This window comes from Heloderma suspectum, chromosome 4 (assembly GCF_057233095.1).
Source record: "Heloderma suspectum isolate Gila_16-S chromosome 4, 16-S_ref, whole genome shotgun sequence".
NCBI lineage: Eukaryota > Metazoa > Chordata > Lepidosauria > Squamata > Helodermatidae > Heloderma > Heloderma suspectum.
The window spans coordinates 173,230,128-173,251,429 of record NC_139461.1 but is presented as its reverse complement, the minus strand read 5'-3'; the positions used below and the strand labels follow the sequence as shown (position 1 = coordinate 173,251,429).

The window sequence follows — 21,302 nt, the reverse complement described above, 5'->3', positions numbered from 1 at the left end:
GTTTAAAACATACAGATGTGTTGTGTAACGATGCATTTAGCATCACATCCCCTTTGGTCCTAAGGGTATGAGCTCTAAGTCCAGAGATCCATGGTTCAAATCTCACTTCAGTCACTAGATGCCCTTTTGGCATCCCACCATTCTCCCAACAACACACACACCCCACCCCCATCTGCAGTAAGAAGATCATAATATTGGCCTTCCTTGAAGAGCTATTGAAAGGCTTACTAAAGTGACGTATGTGAAGTTCATTGAATTTTCATCATTGATGACAAGACACAATTCCCCTTCTGCAGGTTTAATTTTGGGACTCTTAAAGGCACCGCACCCCCGCCCATAGCCTGACACCTTTAGGGGAGTTCCAGCCAGTTTCTTAGCTCTAGAAAAAAAGAAAATAGAATCTGTAAGCCTGAAGTCTGCCCACCCTTGTCCTATAAGATATATCTTTTCAAAAATCTGTTGGTCTCATTCACACTTCACAGTTTGAGGAGTATGATTACAATCTTAGATGTAGACCTTAAAAAGCTACCACTGTTGTGTGTGGAGACGTAGAATTTCAGGCAGGAAAATGTCTTGGCACAGGGCCTTCCCAATGCAAAACGCGCATGCACACAGACTAGGGACAGGGCCTTTTCAGTGGAGGCCTCACATCTTTGGAGCCTCCACTAAAAACATAATTGATGAGTTTTGAGCTGATTTTTAAAATGTTTTTATCGGTCAGGTTTTTTATCTACAGCTTTACTTGTCTGCTGTTTTAATGGCTTTATTTTTAATGTTTTATTATTTGAAATATTATATTTATTCATTGCTGTAAGCTGTCCTGTGACAGTTTGTTCTAAAAGGCAAGACATAAATACATCAAATAAATAAATAAATACAACGGTACAAGGAACCAACCAGCAAAATAACACATCCTCTTGTCAGCATCACTTGAGAAAAATGAAAATAGCTAAAAGCATGGACCCCCTCTCCCTGCTGTGGAACCTCTTTATCATTTTAAAATGCTTGCCTTTTTGGAGAGGGAGCGAGAGGCACGTTTAAGGTCTATTAGCTCGGAACTGACAGTTCTCTTGACAACACCGATTTCGTATTGTTTTGCGCGCAGAGAAAGTTATGTAAAGGCAGCTCCTGATGTAAACACTTCGGAAAGCGCCCGAGAGCTGCTCCTCCTGTTCTTACTTTCCAAGAACTCTTTGAGGAGCCCGGGACGAGAAGGAACACCCGGATCCATCCTGCTAATCTTGGCATTTCCGTTTATATCTCAGATAACTTGCCCCAGTCAGTTAGAATCAAAGGGGGACGCGGGAGAAGGCCCTAAATCAAAACACATCTCACACTTACGAAATCTTAGAGGGTGCAATCTATGCAAACCTCCTATGGAACAAGCCAGCATCGCCGAAGGCCCAGAGGGCAGGCGTGGATGTTAGCTGCGATCGTAAACACGATCCTTGCTGCCAAGGAGGGTAAGCCCCATTGGATTCGGTGGGATTCCCTCCCGAGTAAACACGGTCAGGCTGCAATAACGGGAAGAGCAGGAGAAGGGAATGCTTAGCAGCTGGTGGGAAGACGCTGGTGACACTTTCAGGGTTTCCCAACGAGCAAACACTTGCAGCCGGCGTGCTTCGAACCTTGCTTTCCCACAAGCCACTTTCCCCTTTCTGTTTTGCACGCTCCTTGCTTCGCGTTGCATGACTGAAGAGTAACGGTTCCCCGCTGCGCTAACAAAGGGAGGAGGGTTCCGGCCCTCCCCCTTCCCACGATCCAATGCGTGTTTACTCAAAAGTAGGTCACGAAGAGTCGGACACGACTGAACGACTGAACAACAACAAGCCTCGCCGAGCTCGATGCGGCTCCCTCCCCAAGAAGCGTGGCTAGGATTACGGCCCCGATCCCACGAAGCTGACTCAGAAACTAGCCCTCCCCCTCTCCTCTGAGTTCCGTGGGGCTTGCTCCCAGGTGGCCGTGCACGACCGGGGCTTAGCGGTTCTTCACCGATTCTTGCGGATTTGGGGGTGGCTCATGCGTAAAGAGCCTCCCAGGGCCAACCCAGCACCAGAACCACCATTTCCGAATTAATGCCTGCCTCTGCTCCTGCAGCCGCATTGAGCTTGCAACCCCCCGCCCCCTTTCCGGGGGGGGGGCTCTTGCTCTTCCCCTCCCCTCCCAGCTCTCTGTCGCCCAATGGCCAGGAGCCATGAGCCCCCACATCAGCTGATCATGTGGAGCTCACGTCTGGAAGAGGCCAATCAGCGCGCTGGGGGATTGCACCGGGCAGCGGTTAAAGGAGGGAGCAGGCAGCCCGGCTCCTTCAGTGTTGAGCATGGGCGAACCCCGGTAAAATTGGCCAGCCAGTCCCCCCAGCTCAGCTTGCCTGCCTCCGGTCTGCATCCTTGCCCCACTGACGTCTCCTCCGTAGCCAAGGTAAAAAAAGGGCTCCAAGCCACTGCCAGCACATAGGGAATCTCTGTGGAGGGGGAGAGGAGCGTAATCCCCAAAGGGGGGGGGGGCAAATGCTCGAAAGGACCCAATATCGGTGGTAGTGGGTGTTTCACAATGAATTTCTGGACGGGATGGACTGCCCCTCTCTCCCTCTCTCTCTCTCTCTGTCCTTCCTTCTCTAACTGGCTTCGCTGCATTTAATTCTCTGGGTAGGAGGATAGGAAGTTGTACTGAAGCAGATCTCTTTTTGGCGTCATTACGGATCTGGCGACCCAGCTGAATTACGATCTGCTCTGATGCTGTTCACAGGGGTCTCGCGAAGAGCTGGGGAAGGAGGAAGGATTGGCTGAGGCTTCGGTTTTGTTCGGTTAAACAAAAGCAAGTGGGGTTATTAGCTGATGGTTCGCGCACGCGCCTGCAGGCAGTGTGAGAATCTTGTCTCTCTTGCAGGGAAAGGGCTCGCGGAAGCATTTACACCGTTGTAACGTTTGAAATTGTGGGCTGATTTTTTCTCCTTCTACCCTCGCCCAAGATATGCCCGCTAAACAGGTCTTATTTCAATCTGAATTTCCAATCAACCCTGATTGCATCAGTAAAAGAGGTTCCTGGGCTTCTGTTTCTGGGTAGACAATGGAAACTGTGTGCCTGTGTATGTAGGAGAGAGAGGTTCCCTCTTTCCTTATAGGTCCCTTGGGACACAAACGGCAGGTTTTCCTATCCTTGGTCTGTATGGCTGCCTTGTAATCCAGGAGCAAAAGGAAATTCTTGTTCCAGCTTTTGAGTAAGTGGGGGGTGGCTTGGGTGGGGCGTTGTTAAGTAATAATGGGCTTGGATGGAATGTCTCCTATCCTTTTTCACTCCCCACTTTTCAAGGCATAGAAATCTCCAATCCATTTGCTTTTCAAAGCAGCAGGACTTACAAAAACAAGAGTGCAGTTGTCCAGGCTGCGTGTGTGTGTGTGTGTGTGTGTGAGAGAGAGATAATCTTCTTCCAACTGGTACTGGGGAGGGATCTTTAAAGGAGAGGAGTGGGCAGGGATCACATTTCATCACTCACAAAAAAGAAAAGGGGGGGAACCAATAACCCCTTCTCTCAAGGTTGGAGGAGCTAGAGGCAGGGGTGAAACTGCTTGTTGGAGACCGAATGCATAGGCTATCTAGAAACCCTTACAGGGACCCATTGGATTATCTTTTGAGGGTTTGACTAGGCACTAAGTCGAGGAGGGAACAGTGGGAGTGCCGTAGTGTATGCACTTTTGTGTGCACACCGCTTCACACATAACATTATTCTACCTATGCTTTTAAAAATGTAATCATGTCCAGCTAAAACATTACTTGACAGTGAAAGCTTACTATGTTTTAAGCCAGCCCTCCCCAACTTGGTGTCAGACTACAACTCCCATCACACACACACCCCAGCCAGCATTGCCACTGAGGGAGGCTGTTTCAAGCTGTCTTTAAGGGTACACCTAAATATGTAAAGTCTGACTGTGATAACCACCTGTATCATGAAGGTAGACTCATCAGGGAGCTGTGATTAGCTCCAACACCCCATTAATGTCAACAGTGTGGTTTTCTTCTGTGTCATACATGAAATGGCACTTCAGATGGAGAGTACAGGAGGAATCAAATTTTTCTGAAAGGATCGGGACAGTTCAAAAAGGTCACGGTAGCCAAGACTGAGAGGAGTGGGAAAGGGCAAAACAAAGTGTCACCACATCTGATGCTTAACTTAGGTCTGCATATTAGTCAGCAACTATTCAGGACTGCTTTTCCCAGAAGGGAGCAACTGGATGAGACAATCATTTGCAGTCTAGCTTTGAGTTGGTGTCTTTAAAATAAAAGGCGGGAGGGGTGGGTGGGAACCCCAGGTCCTGTATTTGAGCTGCATATTCCTGGGGGTGGGTTGAGGGAAAGGGGTAGATGATCTAGACCTCTGTGGAAGGGAGAAATTTGTTAACTCATTTGCCATGTGGTGTTTTTTATATGTAATTGTTGGCTGTACTGATCCCAGGTAATAAGAACTACAAAACAAATAGATAGGAGGACAATTCTAATACTGGGCATGCAACTGAAAACTCATTTTTGTCTGCTATAAGGAGATGGACAGTATAAACAGGTCTACTTTATTTATTGCAATGATGGGCCAGTGGAGAACAGGTTTTCTTTTAATGTGGACCTGTTGGATCAATTATTGAATTCTGTTAGTGGAAGAGCATGCAAATGTCCACACTATACAGAATTCTTTCTGCCTCACAAGGTTGCATAGCCTTGTTGTGTCAGCATAAAACAACAGTCGTCCACAAAAGCTCATGCTGCAATAAATGTGTTGGTCTTTAAGTTGCTACAGGACTCCTTGTTCTTGATTTGCAAGAGCCACAATAAGATGAATGGAGATGAAAAAGGGAATACAGAATTATTCAAAGAAACCATCTAAGGAAGCATTCAAAATACTGTCAAATTTTGCCATGCTTAATACACGCTAGCAGCCTTGCTGGGTTGCTAACATACTTGCATTGAAAATCCATTTTTCTGTATGGAGAAGATCATTAGGTTTCTGATCAATGCTTTTAGCTGCTATGAAGGTAGAATTTGTGCATCTTCTAGATCCCAGGTAATAGAGATTCTTCATGGAGGTCCTGTCTAGACTAAACTAGAATTCTACATCCTTCATAAAAGGGGTCTGTGATCTTCTGGGAAGACTAGGCTGCTTCTAGTTTGAAGTATCTGGACCTCTTAGTGGTTCTCTTTGGCTACGTTCTTTTTCTTGATGGGTATGGTAAGTTCATTCTCTCTTCATTATAGAGTATTGTACAACAGCACATGGGGAAAATGTCAGATTCTTGACTTGAGTGGTAAAGGGCCTCAGGATGCCAGACTTTTCTCCCACATATATCTTCCAGTGTAAATATGGTGCAGTGGGAAATATGCAGTATATGTTTAAACCGCATTTTGGAACATGAAAAAGTTTCATAGTGGGCTTGATCCTTTCTGTAATCTGCTTCTTTATACAATAGAATAAATTTATACAATTTCATGCACTCAAGTATATCATGTTACAGGTATGGGAACAACACATTCTTGGATGGGATTCTCAGATGCTAAAAATAGTAGAAACAGCAGTACTGGTTTACAACAAGATGGTACAGAGTTGAATTTGTTTTTTTTTTAACATGCACAGCTGAATTGGATCATCTGAAATATATGGGAATTGCAAGCACAGGAGGAATCTGGGGTGCTGCTGTTGAAAACTATGTTTTGATGAGGGCCACGGTTTCTACATGCTAAATTATGCTGGTACAAAAGCATGTGGACAGGCGATTGCATGTTCACCACTACTGGCTTTACTATTATGGCTACAGGGCGTATTCTACCTTCACTCAGCTTTTCCCATTTAGCTATGAGAGTTTGTATACAGTATCCCATTGGATCTGAGAAGTCTAAGGATCATTGAGGCTGTTTGTATATTTTTACTGGTGAAGCTAATTATTTGTACTGGTATGTTGTAGTTTTCTAGTCATGGTTCAACGTGGTAGTTGTAGTAGCAAAAGGTCTGCCATCATGGCGTTTGAGATATGGGGGGGGGGCTTGTGTCCTTGGGGGTTGCCTGGGCATGCAAATGCCCTGCAGGATCCCTTATCAGGGAGAGCCAGGCCACCACCCACTGCCAATGGTAGAGGGCACATTTTACTCCTATGATTGTATCCAAGTACCGTACCCTACATTCACTCCTCCCACACCCCGCATTGATTGGAAGCCATTCACTTACATGGGAGAAAGTAAAGGTGCCCCGTTGGTGTCAGGGCTGGCTGGCATCAAGGCATGGTTGGGCACCTGCTGAGGGCTCACACTTCAGCAGGAGCCCGCTAAAAAAAGCCCCCTGGAGTTACTCCTCTTTTTTACCAGTGCAGCTAGTTCACCTGCCTCTTGCTCTGGCCCAGACAACAGTCCTTGCAGATTCTTGTGGTTGTGGCTTGTGCAATTTTGTAGCATGAGTTTGTGCTTGTATAACAGCTACCTTCAATTTAGCTGCAAAAACGTCTATAAGCTTAGCAGACCAAAGTCCCACTGCCTAGTTTCCCTATTTTTAAAAAGGAAAAGCTTCAGATGCAAAAGCTGGCAACATATGGATGACTGAAGGCAAATGAGAGCATGAAGACAGAGATAGGAAAGATTAGAAGCACACACAGCTTCCAGTGTTGAATTGAAAATTACCATTGGCCATGACACACCATGGATACAGGAATGGGCATTCACAATTACAGTGGCAACAGATTAATACTAGCAGTGGGGGCTGGTGGCTCCGATGTCATTGAATCTGCTCTGGGATTCAGTCAGGACTCTAAAGGAGCTATCCAAAGTGCAGAAGCACCTTGGATAGCTCCATTAGAGTTCTGACTGAACCTCGGATTCACTGCCCCACCGAACCTTGGATAGGTCCTTTAGAGTTCGGACTGGAACCTGGAATGGATTTACAGCCCCACTGACATCAGAGCCACCAGCCTCCACTGAATAATAGAAATGCCAATCAGGGCTGCATTGTTTGACACTACACCTCCTTCGTGTAGCTGTGTCCCAGATTGGAATCCAGACAATATTTCCAACTCCTCATCCTTTACGGCAGCCTTCCCCAACCTATTGCCTTTCAGGTGTTTTGGACTTCAACTCCCATCAGCCCCAGCCAGCATGGCCAGTGATGGGAATTGTAGACCAAAAGGAAGGCTGCTGTATAGCATCATTGCTCAACTGTAAGTGCTATGTTTTGTCCTGACATACAGTAACGTAAGTTTGAGCAATGTATGTATTGCTATACATACATACATGTATGTATTGTATGTATACATACAATATACATGTATATTGTATGTATACAATACATACATTGCTCAAACTTACGTTACTGTATGTATTGTATTGGCCATCAAAGGTCTGGCTTTGTATTGCAGAAAGGTGGCTAGGCAATAAGTGCAGAGCTTGAGTGTTGTGATGTCAAAGCACGGGCCTCCTTATATTCCAGCTGTCTACTCAGGGCCTGATTTTCAGCTAGTGAAAATATTTGGCAATCCTCCAAGGCTTTCTGTAGAAATATGACTTGTAGCAACTGTAGACTTTGGCCATGGACTCTAATCAGGTGTGAAAAGTTTTATGGTAAACTAGGCCAGCAATAATCTGGGTTACCGGAAAGCATAATGGAAGTATCCCCATTTGATCTTTGGCAAGATTCCCTTTGGAAACTCTCATGGACGTTCCTCCCCTCTCTTGTTGGTCACCTAACCTTACAGGACTTCAGTCACAGTTTCTGCAGCCATGGCCACCTCTGCAAGTTCTCACCTGAGCAAAGCTATAAAGCACATGTACATGAAGCTGCCTCAGGGCGACAAGGTGCAAGCAATGTACATATGGATTGATGGGACTGGCGAGTTCCTGCGTTGCAAAACTCGGACACTGGAACGTGAGCCCAAGAACATTGAAGGTAAGCAGACAGGCGGTGGGTTGCAAGCAGTGTATCTGGTTAACTTGTGATACAAGCCCCCATTCTAGCTTGGTGATATCACTTCCCCTGTTTTCTGGCCAAGAGCTACCTAGTGACTATTTTGCTGTGTGGTGTGAACGATAAAGCTCATCCTCTGAACGTAATGTTTTTCCATTGGGTAGAAGACGGTGAAAACCAGAATTGTTTTAATGAGCTCATGGTGGGTTCTTCCTTAGTGGAAAACCAGTGGTTCCTATGAGAGCTTCCACTTTGTTAGACTTGGGCTGCAATCCTGTACACACTCACCTGAGAGTAAACCCAATTGAACACAGTGAGATTTACATTGCACTGCATGGCAGGAAAATCGCAAAAGTTATCAAGCATTAAAATGGATTGTCTGCCAAACTTCAGCTCCTTTCTCTGCCAGACTCCTTGGGTGAACAGAACATTGGAGAGAAGAAAATATTTTTGTTGTATGGTCCAAAGAAGGAAAGGCCATCTTTAATATCTTTCCTTTTAATTCCCTACTACAGTAACACACTTGGGCCAAAATGACTTTGAAGAATAGACACACTTGCACTTCAACTGTGGCCTTGGCCCCACTCATTAAAACTTGTGTCCATGGATTATTCAAAGCCAGGTCTGATCACCAGTATGTATTGCAGTCCTGTACAGGTATAAGCCCATTGGACTTAAGCCCATTGAGTTGCAAGTGTAGGCCTATGGCTGCAATCCTATACCCACTTACCTGGAAGTAAGTTTCACTGAAATCAATTGGACTTACTTCTGAGTAGGCATGTCTAGGACTGTGCTGTTAATCTCCAATTTTCCAATGGCTCTCTCCATTCTCCCTTGCTGTTCGCTGCATCTATAACCCTCTTCCAGAACATCTACTTGATGCCACCTCTCTCTCTCTTCTATGACTTAACTCCCTAACCCGAATACCCAATTAAAATGAAGCTTAATTATGTTAAATTTTACCTGCTCACATTCATCCCTTATTAGCTTTGTTTCTTTTCCTCTCTTCCCTTTGTGTATTGCCACCTGTAGACATGTAGATTGCAAGCTCCTTGCACTAGGAGACCTGTCTTTTTGCTTATGTTATGCTATAGAGTGTTATAGAAATAAATAATAATTTAACAATTACATGTGAATCTCAGACAAAGTTGCTAGCCATCAGAATCTTGCACTGCATTAAAAAAGCAACCCAATTTCTCTCACAGAGAAGATCTTAAAGACATATGGGCAGTGTTCACTAAGATCTAAGAAATCAGACAGAGGCAGTATGTGGCAGTCAGTACTTAAGAGTGCAATTTCTTAAATCTCCATATCTGCTCCTTCTTCTTACCCCATTCCTTGACAAAAATAAAAAAAAATAAAAAACCATACTGTCAGAATTAGGCATACAACTCAAGTAAATGTTAATTTGCATAGTTTATTCACTTCCTCCTCGGTTCCCCACATATAAAATAAAGTAGTTGTAGAGATTTCCTTCACAAAATAAGGCTGAAAGACTATAATGACATATTGACATCCAGTCAAAATGCTCAAAAATGCACAGGAACAGTTTTATTCAGGGGGAGAATAACATTTCAAAAAACTTAGGTTTTCTAGTTGGAGAATTCCATCAATAGGAGAAGTTGCATTATGTATTTACAAAATAGAGGGCCTTTTCTGTGGTGGCACCCCGAGTTTGGAATGCCCCCCCCCCCCGAGGTACACTGAACATGTCACTGTATTCCTTTTGGCACCAGGGTAAAACCTTTTTCTATGCCCAGGCGTTTTAAATTATTGTGTATTAATCTGGTTGAATAGTTTTATTCCTCTAAATTTTATTGTATTGTTTTATGTTTTAACACTGTATGGATTTAAAATCCATTTTTGGATGAAGGCGCAATCATAAATTCTTAACAATAAATAAATATGCTCACTCATGCACCAACACATGTCGAGAGAGATGCATTGGGAACCTGCAGCCACAGTGGACTATTTAGCTCAAACCAATATGTAAAATGCAGCACCCCACCCACTGGCTCCAGGGCCCCCATCACATTATCAGGACATGCTACTTTAGTGATGGCAGAAGCCACAGTGGGCAGAATTCCCTCCTCTGTGCAACTCTTAAAGGAACAGGATCCCTCTGCCCTCTTGGCTCCCTGATTCACGGTCTCCAGGCCTTCCACTTTTGTTTTGTCTGCTTGTCCTTCCCTCAGGCACTTTCTTCTGCCAACTCAGCCTTTTTCAGCCATTTTGCCTCCAGGCTATCTGCCTCCTTTGTATTCCTCTATTTTATTAGACCAGTGAGAAAGCAGGAGTTATCTTCTTTCCCTTCAGATTTTTTTTCAGGGCCTGCCCAAATATTTTGCTGCCTGGCAAAGGAGCAAACCCCATCTAGCCCCACAAGTCCAGGTACATAGTACCCGAGACTGGTGAAGTTATTTTGGCATAAATCCCACAAGTGCCTCTTTTCCTGCCCCCGTGGGCAATAATAAATTAAATACAACAATAATAAATAATCATCAATTTGCTGCTCTTCCATAACACCCAAACTCAGCTGCCTGAGGCTGCCACCTCACTCTGCCTCATGGTAGGGGTCATTCCTGGGTAAATAGAACATTTTTGTACTGGGCTTTGTCCCCAGGCATGCTAAAAATGCTGGCCTCTGCTCCTTAGGCCCACCCGGGAACTAGAAATTTTTATTTCAGCTGGTGGTGACTGTATTCGATATAAGACCCCTGGGGTGGCGGGCAGAGTCCTTGAACCAAAAGAACGGGTAAAAATGTTTTAGATAAATATTTAACAGCCCTGTTCACTGCACTGATTCATGTAAACAGCGTAGATGGGCAAGAGAGACAGTGTATATGTGTGTTATATATAGCCTTTTAGACGATGTGAATGGGTGTGGAGCTGTGATCCTGAAATAGCCCATATCTTGCCAGTCTTCATGATAATGCTGCTTGCTGGCTTTGCAATGCCTTCGTAAACCAGTATTCATTCTTGACCTAGGGTAGGTGGTAGGGAGGGAGGGAAAACAAAGAACACCCATCAGAACTCCAGTGTATACAATGAGTTGGCCTTTTGTTTGTCCTTCAGAACAAAACAGCCCCTGACAAATAGCATTAGGATTTCTTCACTGGTTGCTATGGAGCTGGCCAGAGATGGTTATGAAACTACTATAGCATGTATAGCCAATTAGAAGTATTTAGTTTGAGTGCTTTGTTTTTATTCTGAGGAAGTGGCTGGCACCGTTTGGTTAAATCATTTCATCACTTCAAGCATATGAAAGGGATCAAGCTGGCTGGAAGGATTAAACACTTTAATGCTAATTCAAATATACTTATATATTTGCTAATTCTCTCCCCCTGACAACTGTGTGTGTTGAATGCCTGGACACTGTCACACTCACATTCTGGACTATAATTAATGTTTGAAACAAGAAAATGTAACCTTATGCAACTTGATTCTTCAAAAAAAGTTACTCTAAACAAATTTTGCAGGAACTATAATTATTTGGTAATGAATAATGTTGTGGCAAAATCTGGAAAAGTATGAAATGGGAGAGAAACCTGGCAAGAGTCCACACATTAGGAGCAGTTGCAGAGACTCCGGTCCACATTATTTGGAATTGCAAACACTGCCTACAATGTTTTAAAGGAGGTTTTTCCGCAAACTGTCGTTTTTAAAAGGATCAAGGTTCAGGTTCTGGAGAATCCTAGTTCTGTGCAGATGCCCCGTCCAGATTCTCTTGTTTTTCAACAAGCTGTTTTAGGTTTGAAATAGTAGTGGCAGCATACTGCTGCGGGGATGTACCAAGATGCACAGGGGCATCCCAGATGCATGCATGGAACATCCACCAGCGACAAGATATTCAACGGCCTGCTTCTAGCATCTCTGTTCTGGGAAACCAATAGCATCTGCTATTTCAGCTGCTACAAGCTTCCTAATGGGATCCTTCTGGGCATCTAGCAGAACTTGAATGCCTCTGTAAGACTATCAGTGGCTTGTCAGTCATGGTGGCAATATATTACCCTCCAGGATTGGAGGCAGTATGCTGAGAAGCACAAGCAGGAGGAAACTATTACACTCGTGTCCTGTGTATGTGTTTCCCATGGGCATCAGGCTGTCACTGTGAGAACAGAATGTTGGACTAGATAGGCCTGCTGGATGAGAATCCAGCAGAGCTCTTATCTTAAAATGGGAAGCTTAGTAAAGCTGCAGTCCAATACCCACTTCCAGTTGGTTCACACAGATTCCTCTTCTGGAGTTCTGGGAAGTGGTTGGACTTTATTCCTCTTTTTCTGTTTCCAGATCTACCAGAGTGGAATTTTGATGGCTCTAGCACCTTACAGTCAGAGGGCTCCAACAGCGACATGTACCTTATTCCATCTGCCATGTTCCGGGATCCTTTCCGCAAAGACCCCAACAAGCTGGTCCTCTGTGAGGTCTTAAAATACAACCGCAAGCCTGCAGGTGTGTTCCAGTCCCTTTCCTTTTACCTCCTACTCTATTTGGACAGGCCTGGGAAAACAGAGTGCAGAAAAAGCCACAGGAACAAAGAATAACTGGAACTGAAAATGTATGAAGTTCAAGTCGTATCCGTGTGGCACAAGAGGTACCCTAAGTAGGCCTTGGCGAGGAGATGTAGCATTCAGTCTTTTAAGAAGATTAGACCAGGGGTCGGGAACCTCGGGTCGGGAACCTCAGGTCTGGGGTCTAAAGCTGGCCCTCTGGCCGAAACCCTTTCACTCAACCTCTGATAGTTTCCCGGCTTTTGTGCAATTACCCCTCCCCCGTTCTAAAAGGTTGAAATGCCTCTCCTAAGGCTAAGTTACTGGCAGTAGGAGCTATAAGCTAAAATATGCTGGCACTTTGGGGTTTTGGCCCCATCCATTTCACCTCTGGCTCTCTCCTTTTTCCTTTTGGCCCCAGCCACCACTGGAATGCAGCCCCTGAGAGCATCTCCAAAATTGAATTTGGCCCCTGGGCTGAAAGAGGTTTCCCAGCCCTGGGTTAAGTCAGATCTATGGAGGCTAGCATCTAATGGCAACCGCTATTAACCCTGATCTCTAAATGGAACCTCCCTGTTCAATGTATAAGATACCCGGGAAAGAATCTATAGCCATCACCTTCCTGCCCTATTTATAGGTTTTCCCAGAGGCATCTGTTTGGTCTCTGCTGGAAACAAAATGCTAGACTTGATGGATCCCTGGTTTGATCCAACAAGGCACGTCTCATGTTCTTATGAGACAATAAGAAGCATTTTCGGACTCTAGGAAGAGATTTTGCCATGGGTTACCTTTACCAAATCATGGGTCTACAATTTGGTTATAGTGTGTGGGCTCTCCTCACTTCTCAAGAGCAAGTGTTTTGCTCCTCTCTTATTCTCACATATCTATACGTATAGGAGTATATACATTTTCATACTAGACGAGAACCAGACTTACTGAAGTAATGCTAGGTTATCCAAGTGTTTTCTTTTGCCATCCTTTTTTGTCCATAGTTCATCCCAGGTTGGGAAGAAGCTATTCCTTACTTCTCAGTAATGGGATTTCTGTGTGTTTTTGCTCCCTGGTTAGCACAACGGGCAGTGCTTTCTTTTCCTGGAGGGGAACTTGGAACTTGCTGTGTTGGCAACTGTCCAGGAAAGCCTGCCATCTTGACACCACACTTTGGAGGCACTGGAAACAGTGGATGAGTTGCTTCCTAGAGAGGAAGTGGTTATGCATTAAGGCATCCTGGGGAAAGGTGGAAATGATCTTTCTTTAGCACACTTGTGAAAAAAGTCAAGAGCAGGTAACGGATCCACCCATCCCCACTTTTGAAGAGCAACAGTATTCCCACTCCAGCCTCAGTCTAACATCACTCACAGTGAAGTGGTTAAAGACAGAGTGGATACAGACAACCAGTTACCAAGTGGCAACTTAACATACTGTGTGTGTGCATCCTTTTGGTAATCCAGTTGACTATATTTTGTGGCATTTGGAGAGAATTAGGGCTGACCTGAAAGTTCTCAGCCAAGAACATTTGACTCAGTATTTGGGGAGGGGAAGGGGGCAAAAAGTGTAGCAAAATTCTCCACTTTTCCCGCTGTCTTTGCCACTACAGCTGCCAGTTTTGCAGTAGTGGCAAGGAGAGAATTTCCCAGCTGATAGTATTTTTTTTCCAATTTTTACTTGTTATTTAAATTTCTATCCTGCCTTTCCACCAACAATGGTGCTCTTGGCAGCTAAAATTGAGATGAAAACAAAAGTTAAAACATAACATAAATTAAAAACACAACAATAAAAGAAATAAACAGCACCAACCCATTAAAAAAAACCCCTTCAGCAGCAGACCCGCTTACATGCCAAAACTTGCCTGAATCAAAAAGCCTGCCGGTGGAAGGGTGACAAAGAGGAAGCCAACTTTGCCTCCCCTGATAGGAGGCTCCAGAGCTTGGGAGTGGCCGCTGAGAAGACCCTCTCTCACATCCGTACCAAACATGACTTCAATGGCACATCATTTTTTAATGCAGAAGTCCCCAGGAAATGACAATTCATCATCAGATTGACTGGGTTTGCATGATCGACACGGCTCATCCACAATGAGCCTCGGCCCCCTTGGGCACCCTCCTGAATATTCAAGCTATGGCATGTCATGTCTTCCAAACCCAGGGACTGTGTGTTATGCAAGGGTTAAACAACCCTCTCAAAAGCCATGGCCTGTTATAGGGTTATGTGAGGTTTGTTTAACCCTCTCATAACCCATGGTCCCCAAGTTCAGATGACACAATAAGCCATGGCTACAGCTTGAATATTTGAAATGGCTGCACGCACCGCAACACACCATGGCTTAAATAAGCCATGATGGGCTGTTTGGTTACACAAACCAGCCTATAGTGTCATTGCCAGATGGATTCTGGATTTTTAAAGAGCAGCTGGTGGTCAGCAGGAGGAGCTCTCCTTGCCACCACTGGAAAGCCCTCCTATTTCACCACCCACAAAAAGGGCTGCAAAATAGATGCATTTCAGCTCAGGCCAAGTAAACTTCTCCCCCACCGCTTGGCAGGATAATCTGGAGCAGTGTCTTACCAAGTGGTTTCATACATGCCATGGTATGTTACTTACCACTTGGTGAATGACCATTTGTATTCAGCAACATCTGAGAGACGTTGGAGAGGAGGTGATTGGCATTGCTTCATTATGCTTGTCAGGTAATGGGAGGTCCACAGTACGGATTGTGAAAGAAATTATAGATGTCTGTTGCAGGTTGTTTTGTGATTTTACTGGCTTTGGGGCAAAAAAATTTCTTTGCTGGATCAGACCAAAAGCTCATTCAGTCCAACATTTTGTTTCCTGTAGCGGTCAGCCACATGCCTTTGGAAGCTCACCAGCGCAGTATTCTGTTGGCAGAAAAGCCAGGAAATGCTTTCATGAGATGCCACCTCCAGCCCACAAGACATTCAGTCTTTAAGCTGTGTCAGCTGGTCTCTCATCAGCTGATCTGGTGATCACATGCATAGCTCTACTCATGCTTCTCTCATGCAACATATTGAACATTCTTTTCCCCTTTTAACACCACCTCACCTTCCTGAAGAAATGCAGGATTCATTAGCATCTCAAAGCCCTGGTACTGCAGTAGCCATGGTGACTATACTGTTGCCAAGGTGACATGTCTAGAATTCTCTTAACCAGACTGTTGTTTGCTTTGATGCTGATGTTCAAGGCAGTATGGCTGTAAGGTGCATAACCTAGCATAGCTAAAAGTCTTTTGAGTGGCCTTGGGCAATAGGTTGCCCAGCTTCCATTCTATCTTGACATGGAAAACAAGGATGGTGACCTAACTTACAGGGTGACTGTGAATATTAATTAGAAAGAAGCCTTTGAGCTTGTGGAAATAGAGCATTAGCAAAGCAATCAACCAAAACACCCACCTCTTCTATAGAACCCTTGCTTAAGCACTGGTCTTTGTCCCTAACTGCTACCAAGTCTTAAGTAAGTGCAGTTGCATTTTCTTCTTGCCCCCTTTCTTATACTTGCTTCTCCCCTGGAAGGGGGAAACTTACAATCTGTAAGTTCCTTCAGGCAGCCATTTATGCAGTAAAATACCGTCTAGACTGATGGTGCTGTATAAGTAACCATTAGTGCCTTACTCTTTCTTTCTCTCAGAAACAAATCTAAGGAACAGCTGTCAAAGGATTATGGACATGGTGTCTAACCAGAACCCCTGGTTTGGGATGGAGCAGGAATACACCCTTCTGGGAACAGACGGACATCCATTTGGATGGCCTTCCAATGGCTTTCCTGGACCACAAGGTAAGATTCCAAGAAGGAAGTTCATTTACAGCCTTGAGTGCATTACTGCCAATGTCAACCTGCCATTGGGATGGGGCCATAGTTTAGCGATAGAGGTTGTGCTTCATATACCTAAGGCCTGAGGTATTGCCAGTAATGGAAGTACTAAGCAGTAGACCAAGGTGGGCAGAAGGTAGATCTCCAGATGTTTTGGGCTTCCAGAAGCTGCTGCCAGAATGGCCAAGGGTCAGGAATGCTGGGAGTTGAAGTCCAAAACATCTGGAGTTCTACTTTCTGCCCATCCCTGCAGTGGATGATGAACATTGATAGTGCTGAAGTAAGTGGGCCATTGGCCTAACTCAACATAAGGAAATTTCCTATCCATGATAAAGAATGGAAGCATTTAAAGGAAAAGAATAAGCTGTTGTAAAGGACAGATGATCAAACTTAAGGCCTTGCTCATGTATGACTTGGGTGGCTCCCACTGCTTCCATCGCCACTTTGTGAACAAGGCAGCCATTTTGTGAGAGCTCTCACAGCATTCTCTCAATTCCAAATGTACCCACTGGCCCAAAAAAGGCTGGGGACCCCTGTGCTAGATGAATGTCTGGCATGATCCTGCTAATTTAGGTTAATACTGGAGCACCCTTTGCAAAACAACAACTTTCTGAAGATGGTGAAGATGTGAAAAACCCATGGATGTCTCTTGCTTCTTTTGCTTCTGCAGGTCCATACTACTGTGGTGTTGGAGCAGACAAAGCTTATGGGCGAGACGTTGTGGAAGCCCATTATCGAGCCTGCCTGTATGCTGGCGTGAACATTGGAGGCACAAATGCAGAGGTTATGCCAGCACAGGTAGATATTTGAGCCTGCTGCTGATGTTGGTCTCATATGTTTAGTGTACAGGGAGAACGGTGTGAACAGCATCTTGCAGAGGGGGCCCCCTTGTGCCAGTCCTGACCAAGTCTGTATTCTCTTGCAGTGGGAGTTCCAGGTGGGTCCTTGTGAAGGGGTTGAGATGGGTGACCACCTCTGGATTGCTCGGTTCATCCTTCATAGAGTATGTGAAGACTTTGGTGTCATCGTGTCTTTTGACCCCAAGCCCATCCCTGGAAACTGGAACGGAGCTGGATGCCACACTAACTTTAGCACTAAGCCTATGCGGGAGGATGGAGGCCTCAAGTAAGTGCTGCTTCCAGCTTGGAAAGCTTCATTTATGGGAGATTAAGGGAGGAGATCAAATAGCCTTCCAGGAATATTGCAGCTTCAAGGTCTGCAGTGGTGGAATGGAATGGACCACTTCAGATTGTGGGGGCTCCATGGACAAAAGCTCCCCTACATTAAAAATGCCCTGCAAGTAGAAAACTACAGAGAGGGCTGAGCTAGAATGCATCTCCCTGGTGTGCTCATTTCTGCCTCTAGAGTTTGTGTGTGTGTGTATACATGCACATATACTGTCAGGGGAATGGTGCCACCCCATTCGGCTGCATGTTTAGATCAGACTCTTCTCTTGTTTTATAGAACATGTGCACAGACTTCTGAATGGCAGGCTGCTCTCCTCCCTGTACAAAGATAACTCCTTGTATAGCCAGACCATACCTGTAGCAGGGTAGCGCTGCTGCCTAAAATGTTCCAAATTGTGCAACGATATAAAATACTCAAGTTCAAACTAAAGCATGCAAACATAGCAAGATTATACAAAATAGCAAGCAAATATACATGCCTAATCACCCTGTATTTTTTTTCTCTTCTTATAGTCCAGAGCAGCTTTCCCCAACTTGGTGCCTTACAGGGGTTTTGGACTTCAACTCCCATAAGCCTCAGCCAGCATGGCCGATGGTCAGGAATGCTGGGGGTTATAGTCCAACATATTTGTAGGGCACCAGGTTGGGAAAAGTTGGCTCAGAATAATCCTAAGTAATGGATTATAATGTACAGAGAGACAAAAATGCCTCCCCACCTTCACAGCCCTGTTCTTCAGCGGGGCTGAAAGTAAGGAGGCACATTCTGCACTATTGGGGGATGGGGTACATCATTTTAAATCTATTTTAAACAGTTTTTGCCACTGGGAAAGCAGCAGTATCAGACCTACAGCTCTCTGGTGCCATGTCACTACGTCAGCCATGTTTTTTCCTCCAACAATGCATCTGGAAGGATGCCATAAGAACAGCTGTGCGGGATCAGACCAAGGGTCCATCTAGTCCAGCATTCTGTTCACACAGTGGCCAACCAGCTGCCCAGGGGAAACCCCCAAGCAGGACATGAGTGCAAGACCACCCTGCCACCCATGTTCCCCAGCAACTGGTGTACATAGGCTTACTGCCTCTGATACTGGAGGTAGCATTTAGCCATCAAGACTAGATAGCCTTCTCCAGGAATTTGTCTAACTCCCTTTTAAATCCATCCAAATTGGTAGCCATCACTACATCTTGTGGTAGCAAATTCCATAGTTTGACTATGCGCTGTGTGAAGAAGTCCTTCCTTTTATCTGTCCTGAACCTCCCACCAATCAGCTTCATGGGATGTCCCCACTGGGTTCTAGTATTTTGAGAGAGGGAGAAAAATGTCTCCCTATCCACATTCTCTACACCATGCATAATTTTGTACACCTCTATTATGTCTCCCCTTATTCTCCTGCCCTCCCGTCATCATTTTAGTTGCCCTTCTCTGCCACATTGTGAAGTAGTGCCTCAGAGGTATTATGGGCCGACACAGTTCTGGAGAGCCATACGAGGCCTACTGCTGCTTTCCCACAGTTTAAATGGGAGAGGGAAAAAGAGGGCCTTCTGCTCTCTTAGATGACACTAGAACATTCCAGTATAGAGATCTGGAGCTCTCTCCCGGGATTCAGCATCCTACCTCTTGTCCCTTCCATAGGCACATTGAAGAAGCCATTGAGAAGCTGGGCAAGCGCCACCAGTACCACATCCGTGCCTACGATCCCAAAGGGGGGCTGGATAATGCCAGGCGTCTGACCGGTTTCCATGAGACCTCAAACATCCATGAGTTCTCTGCTGGAGTAGCCAACCGGGGTGCCAGCATCCGCATCCCAAGGAATGTGGGCCAAGAGAAGAAGGGCTACTTTGAAGATCGCCGACCGTCGGCCAATTGTGACCCTTACGCTGTGACCGAAGCACTAGTCCGCACTTGCCTCCTCAACGAAAGTGGGGATGAGCCCTTTGAGTACAAGAACTGAAGTGGACTCTGTCCCACAGACACCCACCCTCTTTCCTCTTCCATATTTCCTCTGTTCTAGATGTTAATTCTGGGGGCATGAGATACTATGTTTGTGCCCCTTCTCCCCTAAAACTCACCCTCTGTTTCTTCTTGTGGGAGGGGGGAAAGTCTAGTCTCTTTCAGTGTTTGTTCTGTCATTCGAGGGGCAAGGAAGAGGAGGCGTGTGTGCATTAGAGGAAACAAACCTGAGTTAACCACTGTTTTGTGTAATTCATCTGTATGTCTTGACAGGATTTCAGTAGCTTCCCGGAACAGACAGCACAGTGGGGTGGAAGGATAAGAAAAATGTATATTTAGAGCCTCATTATCCTCCCCTCCTGCAAATTTGCCCTTCCTGAGTCCGCCTGAACTGAATAGGACATGGGTGAAAGCATGGCTCTACATCACTGGTTCACTTCAGTGGTATTTCAGAATGAGTTCAGCATCCCACCACTGAAAATAGCTTAACCCATGGTGCTACCATACACAAAACAAATCCACAAGCAAGCTCTCTCAAGGGCATAAGGGCATTTGAATAGCCTCTCATATGAGATAGAGGGGCACTGTTGTACATGTGAACCTTTTGCCAGTGCTAGGACTTTGGGCATTCTTACTGTCTACAGTCACGTTTCCCGTCCCAAGATGAAAACTTATTCTAGGATTTATTAGAAAACTGTCAAATACTTTGACCTGTTTCTGGAAGCTGTCTGATTTTCTGTTTCTAACACAGAGTGAACTAGTTTTTATATATATATATATTTAAATGTCTAAAAACACACAAAGTTTTTGTTTTGTTTAAAAGGTCCACTAAATCAGCTGTATGCGGAGGGGTGGAGATGGCTGCAGGTATCTTTGTTGGTTGTTAAGACTCTGGTATGGAATGGGGAGTCAGGAGCAGAAAAGACCGTTGAGAAGAGAGATTAGCTGTGGGGTTTTTATGTTCAAGAGCAGCTTTGATGGTTCATTATAGACAAGGGGCTATCCGTTTACAAGCTTGTAAGTTAAAATAGGTATTAATTTTTAATTTAAACTGAAGCCTCTGGGCAGGACCGTGTGCGGCTGGCTGCGGAAACAAAGATGCATCTGTGCTTCAAATAAAGAGTTGGCTGGTCAACTTTAACCATGTTATGAACAAATATCTGGCAGGGGATGTGGAGGGTGGTGGTGATGATAAAGAGCACATTAAAATTTCCAGTAGGATTTGCATGTCAACTAAAGCAGGGCTTTTGGTAAAGGAAAAAAAGAGTGGGGAAATGGGTTTTTAGAGATTTTAAATAACACATTTTTAGGATTTTCTAAAGTTGTACAGTTTTACAGAGACCACCGCTGTTCCTGTAGGTATGTCCTGGCACTCAAACATGGCTGCCACTTCTGCCAGGACTCCACTAATAAGCATAGCTGTCCTCAGAGGTAGTGCTAGCTGGTTCAAACGTTCCGGGATTTTGTACCTTGGTATCTTGGGTGGTGCCAATCAGGTTCCGCGGCATTTGGACTTGAGAATAGGGGGTTTTTTTGTAATAAAAAAATCAAACCAAGTTATATGTCTTCTGCCTCTGCTTTCAGTTTCAGCCCATGTGTGATTTGCTCTTGGGGTTAATCTGCTGTGAATACTGGGGATGTGCCTGGGAAGCTGGGTTTGGGTGTGATTCCTCGAGTCCCACCTCCCCCAACGTGACATCCTCCACATGTGTAGGACTATATCTCCCATCATCCCAGTCAGCTCGGCCATCAACCATGCTGGCTGGGGATGACGGGAGTTGTAGTCCAACACTTGTGGAAGGTGCTGGGTTGGGAAGGCTACTTTACAGTATATATTTTGGGATAGACCAGCCGGAACTGCAAGGAGAGAGAATTCTAAATATGGCCTCACCATAGATTTACATCACGACCCTTTGATGCTT

At 45.1% G+C, this 21,302-nt stretch overlaps 1 protein-coding gene across 1 annotated transcript; it reads left to right on the top strand.

The window, feature by feature from the left end:
* The first annotated feature begins 2,310 nt into the window (after nt 1-2,310).
* GLUL (glutamate-ammonia ligase) lies at nt 2,311-20,940 on the top strand. Its single transcript, XM_084851298.1, has 7 exons — nt 2,311-2,421; nt 7,722-7,912; nt 12,221-12,382; nt 16,060-16,206; nt 16,913-17,040; nt 17,168-17,367; nt 19,063-20,940. The coding sequence occupies exons 2-7, from the start codon at nt 7,747-7,749 to the stop codon at nt 19,379-19,381; spliced, it is 1,122 nt and encodes a 373-aa protein (XP_084707424.1). The 5' UTR covers nt 2,311-2,421; nt 7,722-7,746; the 3' UTR covers nt 19,382-20,940.
* The last annotated feature ends 362 nt before the right edge of the window (nt 20,941-21,302 follow it).